This window comes from Macrobrachium rosenbergii, chromosome 5, assembly GCF_040412425.1.
Source record: "Macrobrachium rosenbergii isolate ZJJX-2024 chromosome 5, ASM4041242v1, whole genome shotgun sequence".
NCBI lineage: Eukaryota > Metazoa > Arthropoda > Malacostraca > Decapoda > Palaemonidae > Macrobrachium > Macrobrachium rosenbergii.
Genome location: NC_089745.1, coordinates 57,737,347 through 57,750,722, shown reverse-complemented (window position 1 = coordinate 57,750,722; position 13,376 = coordinate 57,737,347). Strand labels below are relative to the sequence as shown.

General features: G+C 36.9%; 2 protein-coding genes across 3 annotated transcripts in view; one reads left to right on the top strand and one right to left on the bottom strand.

Annotated features, from left to right (window-relative positions):
- The window catches only part of mop (myopic), a 166,960-nt gene extending 162,101 nt beyond the window's left edge, over window positions 1-4,859 (top strand). The window contains exons 20-21 of one of the 2 annotated variants that reach the window (XM_067104450.1): window positions 1,466-1,591; window positions 1,843-4,859. In XM_067104450.1, the coding sequence (XP_066960551.1) occupies window positions 1,466-1,591; window positions 1,843-2,315 (599 nt within the window). In that variant the 3' untranslated portion in view covers window positions 2,316-4,859. The remainder of the gene's footprint in view (window positions 1-1,465; window positions 1,592-1,842) is intronic. The other variant, XM_067104451.1, reaches the window with a different exon arrangement.
- Window positions 4,860-9,080: 4,221 nt separating this feature from the next.
- Window positions 9,081-13,376, bottom strand: part of LOC136838938 (ninein-like protein) — a 171,671-nt gene continuing 167,375 nt past the window's right edge. Inside the window, exon 33 of the mRNA XM_067104632.1 lies at window positions 9,081-10,324. Coding sequence (XP_066960733.1) covers window positions 10,166-10,324 — 159 coding nt within the window. The 3' untranslated portion in view covers window positions 9,081-10,165. The remainder of the gene's footprint in view (window positions 10,325-13,376) is intronic.

The window sequence follows — 13,376 nt, the reverse complement described above, 5'->3', positions numbered from 1 at the left end:
AGGTGCTTGGTGAAGAGCTTTTTGAAATTTGAAATCACTTGCAGGTCCATGGGCTACAGGATAGGGGTGGTGTTGGGGGGGAAGGTAGAGGACCTTAATAAATTTAAATTCTTCAAGGATGTCATCTATGAGGTTTGGTGGGTGCGCGGGAACATTGTCAAGGATGAGAAGGGCTTGCAGGGGTAGGTTATTTTCCAAAAGGTACTTGTTGATGGCAGGACCAAAGACCAGGTTTACCAACTGCACAAAGAAGTCCCAGGTGACCCACGCCTTTGGGTTTGCCCTCCACATAACGTGCAGTTTTTCTTTAAGCATCTTATGAAACTAAAAGGCTCTGGGGTTTTCAGAGATATACGAGTAGCGCCTTAATCTTGCAGTTGCCACTTGCATTCATGCACAGCGCAAGGGTTAGCTTATCCCTCATAGGGTTGTGGCTTGGCATACTCTTCTCCTCTGCCATTATATACATCCTCCTCGGCATCTTTTTCCAGAAGAGCCCTGTCTCATCACTGTTGAAGACTTGCCGAGGGATGTATCCTTTGGCTTCTATCAATTTGGCAAAACTTATGATAAAATCCTCAGCTGCCTTCACATCTGAGCTCACTGCCTCACCGTGCCTGATGATGGAGTGAATGCCGGTCCTCTGTTTAAATTTATAAAACCATCCCTGACTGACTTTGAATGCCTTGTCCGTTGATGTTCCCACTGTCTTCTGCACCATGCCCCTGCAAATGTCTCATGCCTTCTCACAGATGATGCTCTCGGTCACAGTATCTCCTGCGAGCTGCTTCTCCTTCAGCCACACCAACAACAACTCCATCTCTTCATGGACAGAGGTCTGGAGCTTTGAAAAAATCTTAACGCCCTTGGCTGGCTTTTCCTCCTTTATCGACTCCTTCTGCTTCAAAGTCGTACATATCGTAGAAAGTACTACAATCGTACTGCCTCACCAAGGTGGTAACACGCACACCATGCTCATTGTTTTTCGATGACTTCATGCTTTCTATCCAAGGCCAACGACATCATCCTTTTCTTCTTCTCAGCACTGATCTTGGCATTCACTTTTGTAAGACCCATGGTTAAAACTAAGAAATTTTCCAAAATACTATTAAACAAAGTGTGAAACAAAGGAAAAGTGATACGAGAGATGCTTGCTTGGCAAGAGAACCACGTGAACTGAACGCACCCACTGGGCTACCTAGTGGCAGGTGGCATAAGCTCAATCGCTTGTTCGTAACTCAGATCTTGGCTTGCATCTTTTAGCAAATAATCGACTGAGCGCCGGCTCGTATCTCAGAAAACTTGTAAGTTGGTTCACTCGGAAGTCAAGGTATTACTATAAACATCTTCCATTGCTTATTTGCAGTATGACTTCTGCTAATGTATCAGGGTTACATTTCCATTTTTGTTTAAAATTAAAACTATGCTTTGTTTGTTGTGCAACATGGTGTTTTTTCATTCAAAGGTGGAATCCTAACTAACAAGGCCACATTTGAAGAAGGTCCACGGGAAAAAACTCATGTTCGTCATCCCTCGGCTGACCTCCTTTCTGCATATGATTTTTCCCGTCTAAAAAGCAAACTTGGATTAGGTACTGTACCTTGTAGTGTATTGCTTTGTTTTATGCTAGTCATTAATTTTGGTAATTATATATTTTTCAGTGTAGGTGATTTTGGGTATTGATTTTACTTTAAAGTTTGTGAATTTTATACTTCTTTGAAAATTAACAAAAAAGAAACTTGATGGTAAAATATACAGGTTGTGATGGAGCTTATTTGTTGTAATAAATATAGTATTCCATATGAATATAAATTTATTGGTTTCATATTCTTCATTTGACAGATCAAGAAAGTGGAAAGTCAGGAAGTGATGAAGAACATTCTCGTCGCAATTCATCAGCATCTCTTGTGAGTAATGGTTCCACAGGGTTTGATCAGGCATTGAAGGATGGACAAAGAGAGGCAAGTAAAGAGTCTCTGGCATCTGCTAACTCTCCAGGGTTAGCTGATTCAGGCTGTGATGCATCAAGTGTTGATGCTAATGATATTGGTAGTGCCTTGGAATCAGAATCAAATGGCTTGACAAGTAAACCCACTGGGCTTCTAGATCCAAGCCTCTCTTCAATTGCTCCAAGTTTAGCAGCTAGTTTAGATCCACAACAGTTCAAGATTGATCCACCAGTGCCTGCAAAGTTTACGAAAATTACAAAAGAAAGCTTTGAAAATGTTTCGGGTGGGTCTCTAAATAAGCACCCTGAAGATCCCAATGATCCATTCAGTGGTCTCGATCCACTGTGGTCACACAAGAAGTCATAATTTTTTCTTAGCTTTCCATCCATATTACATATCTGCCAGACATCACCAATTATTTTATCATGCCTTGCCTTTGTTGGGATAGTACACAGTTGTTCTTGTATTATTGGTACTAGCTTAACATTGTCTGAAGAGATAGTACACAATTGTTCTTGTATTATTGGTACTAACCTAACATTTTCTGAAGAGAATGTCTTTGAAAGCTTCCAAAACAGTTTCTGCAGGTGTACTTCTGGGTTTCCTTGTGTTTTTAAGTAGTGGTCAGTACCTATGTAATTGGAGAGGACCTGATGCAAACAGGGAAGCACTTGTTAATAGAAATACAACCATCAGGAAGTAGTAAATCCACGAATTTAATTAAAGCATTTCTTGATATTTTCCATATTTCAGAGATTCATTCCTTGAAAACACCCTTTATCATTCAGAAGTGTATGTGTGTTAGCACACAGTTTAAGTTTTTACCTTAGCCATATTTTGCTAGTCTTCAACTATTTTGGTAGCTGTTGTATAAAGGGCACTTTTGCATTTCCTGCTTAGACCTTAACATTTTTTGTATGTTGGGAAAAAGAGAATCTTTTGTTCTGGACTTGCATATCCCATTATATATTAGCAAGATTTCTTGTTAATATGCAGGAAACAGGAAGTTTTACTTTTTACCAATGTGTATGCATATCATTTGGATAGGGTTTAAAGGTAAAATTGTTTTAAAATGTGATGCAGCATTTTGTCAATTGATTTACAGTAAAGATGTCTTGGATTATCACTTTACACTGATGTGATAATACGGTCAGTGTTACTGCTTATTTGCTTCTTCAGAAATATGTAAGAGGAATTACAACTTTTGCCTTTACTTTGGGATCAGTTTAGGAAATTACTTATATGAAAAAGATAAGATAAAAACCATTGGTGCTCAATTAGTTGTTATTGGAATTATTAGGCTCTGTAGTTGTTAGAATAGTTGAAATATTTTGGTATCTAACCAACTATCAGCATACTGTAAAACAGTTTTGGATTACTTATTTTGTATGGGGACATGAGGTACAGGTATTATGAGTAAATGGCATTGCTGCTTATGGCAAACTGAAATGAGCATTTATCTTGAATTGTATGCCACATTTAAAAGAAAATGGGTATTATTCTAAGTTTTATGTTGTACAGTAAGAATGAATGAAATAGTGGTAATTAAGAAGATTTAGAAATGCTTGCTGTACTAGCACATCAGGGCATAAGGCTCATTGGAGCAAGGGAACGTATTGTAAAAAGATTTTGCCATTTTCCCAGTAGGTTCATTCAGTAATAAATCTCAATGGAAGATTAATGGCTTGCCAAACATAGTGGTTGATTTAGTTTCATTAAGCTTTGTAATTGCTACCAATTTGTAAATTGATTTTGAGGAAGGCCATTATTTTTTTGCATTTAGCAGTGTGAGACAGCTGCCAGTGTTGATTTGGCTGTTTATAAGTCTTCAGTTAGACCTATTTTGCAGACAAACTCATGTTTTGTAAATTTTTATTGGTCTTATATTTTACCATGCAATATGTTCACTGTATTGAAGAATTTAGATAATTTTAAGAATTCCTGGTACAGTATTGCATAGCATTTATGGGTTCATATAGGACAAGAAGCATTTTTCTTTGTAGATTATACCTCCAATGCAGTACATGATACCTGATAATATAAATATCTGAAGGTTCAGTTACTAATAAGGATAAAAGGAGACCCTCTTCTTGCATATAAAGTTTTGTATAGTTAAAAATACTCTAAAAATCTTTCAGCTTTATGAGGACTGTAATCTTCATAAAACTAAAGGATTACAAATGTATTTTTAGCAGTATACCAAAATTTTTATGTAAGTGTCATATTTTATCCTCAGGAAAGAACATGATTGTTCTTCATAGTCTTCATTATTATTCTGTAGTTTAACCTGACCACTGAGCTAATTTATTTAGCTCTCCAGGGGCTGGCCCAAAGGATTTATTGCTATTAATAAAGGTTAGAATTTATTTGATTAAATTACAGCTTTTTAAAAATTTTATAACTGGGCTAATTAGAACTGATGGAGATTCCTAAAAGAGTTTGTTTACAAAGACATTTGTTTTCTATTATATTTTGGACATCCCCACCATCTAAAAAAAAGTGAAACTTCTAGTGGTACTTTGCATTCTGCATGTTCATTACTTTATGGTTTTGCATTTTATGAGTGAGATTTACAAAATTATTAAATTGTTGTAATTTCTTTAAAGTGACATTCTTCATAAATTTGTATTCAGTGTCTCATTTGAAATGAGTATTTTTCACTTTTTATTGAAAGATGAATATAAATTTAACAAGCTGCTATGGTAAGCTCTGAATTAATCTTGGGTATGTCAGTGTATATGCTGATATACCTCAAGTAAAATGGTCTTTGCTCTGGGTATCATTATACCATGTGCTTGTGTATATGTAGTTGTGATTAAGCACTGTGATTATTTATATGAACAAAATTTTTGCTTCTGAATATTTACTTGATCATATTTGTAAGCTAAGGAAAGACATATATCTTATTTCTATTTTTTTTACTCTCCCCATTATTGTTGCTGTTGTCAATGACCACCCACTGTTTTAGTGACATATCATGTGACCTTAACCTTGTTAAAGCCATTTACCACCCAAGAAGTATTTGTATAGAATATGTTTTGAATATGTGTATGGTATGTTGCTCTGTCAGCAGTAGGTTTCATTTTTATTACTTCATTATCTGCTTGTGCCCAGGGTTATGTTATTCATCACAACCCCATGCTTACATATGCCCACAGTTGTTGACTTCTTTTCTTCCAAGTTCTTCTGTGGTGTCCTCATCCCTTGTTGCACCAGCAACTGCTAACTACAAATTCAAAGCACTCCATGTCCCAACCAGAGAGTAAGATCATTCAGTTGCAGCTGTGGTTTTTTTATAGGTATTTCCCTTACTGAACTAAGATAACCCTTGTAATTCCCAGGTATACGTTACCAAGACTGATTGATTGATTATGAAATTTAGGTCTTGGAGACCAAGCTTTGGAACCCACCAGGATTATTCAGCGCCATACTGAAGGTGAAATATGTAAGTTAATGACATGATTGATAATGAATAGATGAATGATGACACTAGTAAAATTCTGCATTAAAATGTGAACGTACAAGATGAAGAATGATATTGGATAGAACCAGCAAAAAAAAATATATAAATATATATTAAACTTTTATACTCAAAATATATACTTAGTATATAAAATTAATATGACTAAAATCTTTATTGAATATACTAAGATCATATCTCATTAAAATAACCAGATTCTTTCAGGTAACCCATAAGGTTATCTACCTCAATGTGATCATTTAAAATTTCTAAAATAGTCTTCCCAGTTAGTAAGTACTGTACTTTGCCCTAAGGCAATTAAATTTAGGACAGTGCACCAGCATGTGCTCAACGGATAGAAGCTTGCAAAAAGACAGTCTTGAGTTTTGGTCCAGGACTACCCCAAGGGACTTCTAGGGAGCCTAAGGTTAGGCTGTGGATGTCAGGAGTTGCATGTCATTGAGGAGGACAAACCTACATAAGAGAACTGTTCAAAACTCCTCATAATCACAGACAATTCTATTTTAAAGAGAAGTCCATGCCCTTCAGCCTGAAGACCTGGCTCACGGTAGGTAGAGAATAGACTCTCATTGCAGAGACTGACAGGAGTCTGTCTCATTGAAGGCGAGCAAGGAATTCTATGATCTGCTGAACAGAAGTTCTGACTGGAGAGAGAACCCTTTTGTAACACCAGTCACAGGAGATGGTCCATTTTCCTTGGTACATGTTTGCAGGGGAATGGTGAGGTACCAAGGCATCTCCCTTGCCTGGACTCATGAAGTTAACTGTCTGGTGGTACTTCTAAATGTTTGGAAGGCAAAGAAGAGTGGGCCAAGGGGGAATGTACCTCAGCGCTTCGACCAAGGGGCACACGGCAGATTTAGAACCACTCAGCGCAACACTTTGACCAAGGGGGTCAGACAGCAGATTTAGACCCACTCAGCGCAACACTTTGACCAAGGGGGTCAGACAGCAGATTTAGAACCACTCGGCATTTGGCCAACAAGGAGCTACGAGGTCTTCCAAAGACAGGATGATCAAAACCTTGTTGATCACTACAAATCAGGCTTAAAGGTTGAAAGGCATAAGAAAGAAGATTGTCCCAGGAGTCCTGGAAAGATTCTTCCAGGGTTGCACAGAGGTCTAGAATGGGACCAGAACACTGGGAGCTTTCTGTTTAGCTGTGAGGTGAACAATGGTTTCTCAATCTTCTAACCTTGTTGACTGAAGCTCCGAGAGATTCCTCCATGGCATAGCCGCCTTTGCTAGCTGCACACAGAGAGGTTTCACCTATTGGTAGGGTCACTATCTCTTCACAGCTGAAGACTAAAAAGTATCTCTTCCAAGTGAAAGGCTTTTCTCGCAGAGCAGTGACAGAGATGTCAGGCTACTGCAGATCACCTACAGCTGTCTATATCAAGGAAAATGGGCAGTCTTCTGTGATTGGTGTCGTCAGCGGGGTTTGTCTCGTCAGAACTTACATTCAACAAGTAGTGGACTTCATCTTTCTCCATAGGAAGGAACTACTCTCAGTTTCACCCATCAAGGGTTATAGAGCTGCTCTAGGACTAGTTCTTTGTCTAAAAGGCATGGATCTTTTTTTCATCGTGGGAAGTTTCTATGCTTTCAAGAGTTTCGAACAGTCTTGTTCCCCAAAAGATCTCAAGCAGACAGGAATTTAACCCTCAAAATGGTTTTCTTACTGGCCTTGGCTTCTTCAGAGGGTCGGTGAACCACATGGACTCTCTTTTGATGTTAAACATATGAGGGGTAACCTTTGAATTTGTCCTGCAATTCGTAGCTAAGATTCAAAATCCCTTTTTTCATGATGACAGATTCAAGTCCTTCTTGATCCCCTCTCTCTGGGATTTTGTTGGTGATGACCCAGACAAATTGTTGTTATGCCCCATCAGGGCACTACATAGCTATCTAAAGAGGCCTCGGTATCTCAGACCTAATAGCTGAAGACTTTTTGTTTGCACATGCCAGAACAAGAAAGACGTGTCCACGAATACTACCTCCTTTTAGCTGTGTGAAGTGATTAGATGAGCTTATGCCTCTACTTCACATTCAGATGCTGAAACAGTGCATGCAAGAGCGCATGATGTTAGGGGCCTAGGCCCTGTTATCGCTTTCAAGAGCTTGTCAGTTCACAGGATTTTGAAGGCAGGTACCTGGCTTTGCCAAACCACCTTCACATCCTTCTATCTGTGGGACATTGCCCACAGGTCCTTGGACACTTTTTCTTTGGGTCCGGTGGTGGCTGCTGAACAAGTTGTGTAGCTCATCCAGTGCCCCTGGCAGGACAGTCAGAATCTTACCTATGATGTCGGTTATGAAAGGGAGAGTGAATGAGATGACTGGCCTTCATTTCTCTTTCCTTTTCTTCTCTATCAACGGGCAGCACAGTCAACCCCCGCCTATTCGCAGTTCCTGATCCGCGGCTTCACCTATTTGTGGATTTCTCTGTGGAACATATATATACACATTATTTGCTGAAAATTTTCTTATTCGCGGTATTTTTCTTAGAGAAAGTCACAAATTATATTTTCATAATTTTTGTGACTAAATGCACTTTTTGTGATGAAGCTATTAAAATGTCCAGGTTTAAGAATTTTCAGAGGGTTTTTTGAACTATTAAAATAGGCAGTTATAAGCACTTTTAGAGGGGTTTTAAGTATTCACAGATTTGAGCTATTTGCGGGGGGTTAGTGGTATGCATCCCCCGCGAATACTTGGGAGTCGACTGTAGAGGGAATAATTCCATCATATGCTGGAGCTGGTTAGATGCAGGTGTGCAAGTTTCCTTTCTATAAAGTTTATATGTTTGTTCCTGTATAATACAAAATCTTTATAGAATCAAGTCCCATTCCTCTCTCTTACAAGGGGAGAGTGGAAATGGCAACAAACACATTAGTGGCTAACATAAGTTTTGCTGTGTCCGACAGTTCTTTACCATCTTTAGGACACAATAGAGACTTGTACTTCATATTATGTTAGCCTAGGTGTCTGACTGTTCAGTGACCAATGCTCGATAGATCAGAGGTTTTAACTCCTTCCTATGGTCAAGAAGTGAGCCCAGGTGGTCCGAACCTCCAGTTGGTTCTAAGACCCTCCCTCCAAGAGTAAGTCATCCTTACGTTAAGACCAAGGTTTGTTCCATATATGAACAAATGATAAATCTTAAATTACAGTAATTTGTATTTTTCATAACTAACAAACCTTTGGTCTTAATGTATACAGCCACCTCTCATATTTTCCTGGGCTAGAAGGAAACTGAACTGATGATGCTTAGATGGGGGTAACGCAGGTCACATAGCTTCCTCCTTCTTCCCTATTGGCTGATGCCTGGTGCCACCAACTTGTGTTGTTTTTAACTCGACTCCAGTTAGCACCAGAATATTTATCCTTACATTAAGACCAAAGGTGTGTTAGTTATGAAAAATACAAAGTGATTTAAAATTTGTTATTTTACACCTTCCGAAACCAAGACTAGGAATGGTGGAAGTATAAACTGCTGCTAACTTGTACCTCTAACAGGTTAAGGAAGTTCATGGTACAATATGAAGCTCATTACCAAATGAGCTGTTGAAGTTGCTAAATAATCAGTGAATGTTTATTTATTTACTATGTAGCACATTCAATATTTCCAGTGAGGTTAAAAATGTATCTTTTAGGGTTTCTTTATTAACGACAATACATGCTTTGGTATCACGATACAGAGGCACTAGTGTACAGATGTGAGCAACGTATCACATTAATCCAATTTTATTCAAACATATGCAATCTATGGAAGAGCAGAAGTTAAAACTGATTTTCTTAAAATTTAAGGATGGCCACATCATTGGTATTATGGCACAAAATGAGTTTGATTAAAAATTTTGCAGACTAGGAGGAAAAGCATTTTAAATAATTACACCTCTTACTGAAACTGTTCACTGTGCATGATTTAGCATTTATATAAAGAGTATCTTTGTGCTTTGAACTTTTTATATCTACAGTGAAATATTTCAAGTAAATAAAATAACATCATGCACAGATACAAAACAGCCTATTGGCTCAGTGAAAACATGGACAAGGGACTTCCTTGGGAAGGGGATGGGGCAAAGAGTAAATTTCCCAACTCACCCAAATACTTACCTTTAAACAGTTTCATCTTTTCATTTCTCACACATACAAATTCAAGCACAAGGAATTGTCCAAATAATTGCAAAATCTTTATCTGATGGTACAGGATAAACAAGCATCTTGACTAGAATATTGCTCTTTAAAAATTTGGAAATCCATATTCCTGAAGTACCATGAAAGGCAGATTTGTGAAAATATGCTTGATCATAAAAATAAACCAGATGTATTATCTGTAGCCACAACCATGGTGTGTGAGCCCAATAACTGTTACAGCTATTATACACTTATTTCAGATTTCTTACTCAAAATATACTGTAGTTACTTAATGCAAAGACCATGGCAGATTTTCCAGACCTGAAGAGGCACTCGTGAATAAAAACAATGACTGCATACAAAATGTTCCTGGAATGAATCTAAAGGTTGGTCCTCTATTTTTGTTTATAAAAATTTTTAAAAAATAACTGGCATATGTTACAGGCGATTTCCTGAAATGCACTTTTTAATGCTCTGTCAATAATTAAAAATGGATATTGCTTAAAATTTTTCAGAACTCAGTTTTACCTTCCAAGGTCTAAGATTAAACACATTCACTCTGTATATTACAATGTTACACATTTAGTAGCAACAACTATGTCATCTTATGGTCAAGAGCTGCAATCTGTAACTGGCGACCTGTTTCTTCAGCTGCTTTCTGACGACTTTCTGTGATCTGCAAAGCTCGCATCAACTGGGCATTTTCTAAGTATAATTCTCTAACTAGAGAATCACTTTTGCTGGCTTTGCTTAGCTGTAAAGAAAAATAATTACCAGCTGTAGTACAAGACATCGCTTTCAATACTTATGAATAAGAATAATCAATTAAATATAACCTAACCATTTTAAAACAACTTTCCAATGTCATGGCTTTAAATACAAGAATAGGTTTGGGATATCTTTAATTTTCTGCTAAGACTATTTTCAAATTATATTAATTTTTTAGAATAATAGACAGACAATGGCGTGGATGGGGTCATGCACACCAGTGTAGGGAACTATAAGTTATATAGCTGCACACTAGTGTAGGGAACTATAAATTATATATAGCTGCACAATAGTGTAGGAAACTATAAATTATATAGCAGAAGTAGACTAGTGTCAAATGTGAAAAAAAGATAAAACCACTGGGCTGTATATGTGCTCTTTGGTCAACAGACAAGGCAATACTCGAAGTTATAATTGGATTACTGTACGAAGTAGCTCGGCCAACTACTGGATTAAAGTTACAGCAACGTAGCTCTAGTCTAGGTCTGTTCTAACATGACTGGTAAACACTATAAATAGAAAAGTTGACAGTTGGACAGCCAAGAAGATGACCACAAAAGGCATGGAAGAAAAGTAAAAGGTAAAAAGTAACGGAGTTGCGGAGTTGCATTTAACATGCCTTGCGAGGTACACTATAAGAAGAGTCTCACTACAGGAATCTCACAGGGTGGATGAATAAAGCAGACTACAAATTCAAATGAAATCTACAATTCAAGTCTAAAACATAAAAGATGGTACTGAAAAAGCCACCAATGTTGGCAGGTAGACAATCTAAAAAAAAAAAAAGGGGGAAGTAGTTCAAAGGGAAAAAATACTGAAATGTGACATCTAATAAGTTAATGACAAGGTCAGACCAGATAATAATTAAGATCCTATAATACAGCCAGCACTTAAATATTAAAAATATCCCACAGCTAACAATAATTCCACATAATATTAAGTTAAACTTTTTATACTTTTAATTATGTCTGAACAGGTAACCTAGCATAAAACCACCATAACAATGGATAAAGAGGTGTTTTGTCTTGCTTTTGCCTTTTATTGGCCTGGAAATAAGTAGCAGATAGCACTAGCCTATTGAATTAAAAAAAATCATCAGAGGAACAGAACTAGGTCAGGAAAAAAATGCAGCCTCCCTTAGAGGACATTTTTTTAGATATGACTACACTACATTAATGTATTGTCCAGGGCTACAAAATGGGTCAACAAATAAACAAGAGATGATAAAATAAATACAAATATACTTGACTGTCCATCCCTGCTTTTTAATCAAGTTCATGTACATCAGCTTGCAGGTTAGCAAAGAGGCTGATTACAATGGGGGAGAACAAGGGCTATGTTAAATTGCTGACAAAGTACATTTTCATTACAACCAAGACTAAGCAACAAATGCTTACAGAGCACAGATGTTGCATGAACCAAAGGGGGTTTATAAGTTCTGAATGGCCATGCTACCCTGCTGTTTGGCTTTAAACATAAATTTCATGATCCAATCCAACCCCATGGGGGCTAAAATCAAATACTAAATACAATACACTCAAGTAAAAGAGAACCATGATGTAAAGAATATGAATGAAAAGTTAGCAAACCATGTATAATGAAAATTGAATGGAATTATGAAAGAGTTCTGTTTATAGACTAAAACTTGCAAGTGGTGTTTGAACAACATGCACGAGCTTTTTCTGAAGGACAAATGTATGGCTAAAAAATGGAACCAAATGTATAAGCAGCAATGTGGAAAGCTCTCAGCTTGAATGGCCCTCAAGATAAAATACAGCTACAAATCCCTTGACAAGGAATTATAAAGATAAAATAATTATTATTAAAATTACTACCATAAGTGCTGATCATGACTTGGAGACACATGAAGGAGTGCCATGAGAAAGATGGCATAGCATACAGTTTTAATCTGATTAATTTATAGCTCTCACCACTTGAATAAACAAGTACAATGTGGGTGGGTGACTGCCAAAGGTCACCAGCTACCATATTCAAAATGCTGCATACATCCCATACCCAGGCTACAGGGTACTGACCAGAAGTGAGCTCTTCAGAAATAATTTTTTTAATCCAAGGTCAGGTCAACAAAGGGCCTTCCATTCAGACTTGAGTCTGTATGCAAATATAACAATTTTGCTCCACTCTTGGGAGGTTGCTCTGCGCCTCAATTCTCACCAGTAAATGACTGTCCTGAGTAAGGTCACTAAGTTCATGGTAACAACATTCCTCACTTACATCCTTCTTCATTGTTCTTATACTCCAATTATTTCTCTTAATACCTCACAGATTATTTTATCCTACTACGTAATGATGCATCTTACAAAACAACACTGCACTGTAACCCTCTATTCTTTGATGTGCCAAAAATATATTTTTGGGCTTTCAGTATAATTAGAAAACCACTATTCATATAAAATCTGCCACTTAATACAATTAGGTACTCTCTACTTATTATCTGATACATGTAATTCATTTTAGTAGAGAAAATTTTTCAAAATATTTTTGTACCTGATCTTTCATCTTGACTAACTAAAATTGTATATATACAGTATTATGATTGGCCAACATATACAATGGGAAGTTTAAATGGTGAGATTTTAGAATATTTTCAGATGAAATATTTTGGGAGTTACAAATCAAGTACCAAAGAAGTAACTGGTAACAAATATCATTCAACATACAGCACAGCTTGAGAAAAGTTACTTTGAACAATTAGAAGATGAGGAAGCAGATGAGATACACAACTCTTTCTTGTTGCCTACCAATTCTCTCATTTTGCCTGGAATCAGTTATTGACTGACATGATTTTTGCCTTGTATGAGAGGACCTAGAAACTTTACATCTAAGTTAAGCAAACTGCTTTTTTATATTTTTAAAGATTTTTAAAGATATTTTTGAACATAAAACTGAATGTACTGTACATCAAATGTACAGCAAAACTCAAAAATATTTGGTTAAAATGATTCAACTATCTGCCAACTTAAAATAATATATCTCTAACACATATATACACACAGAAATGTAAATTAAATGACTAA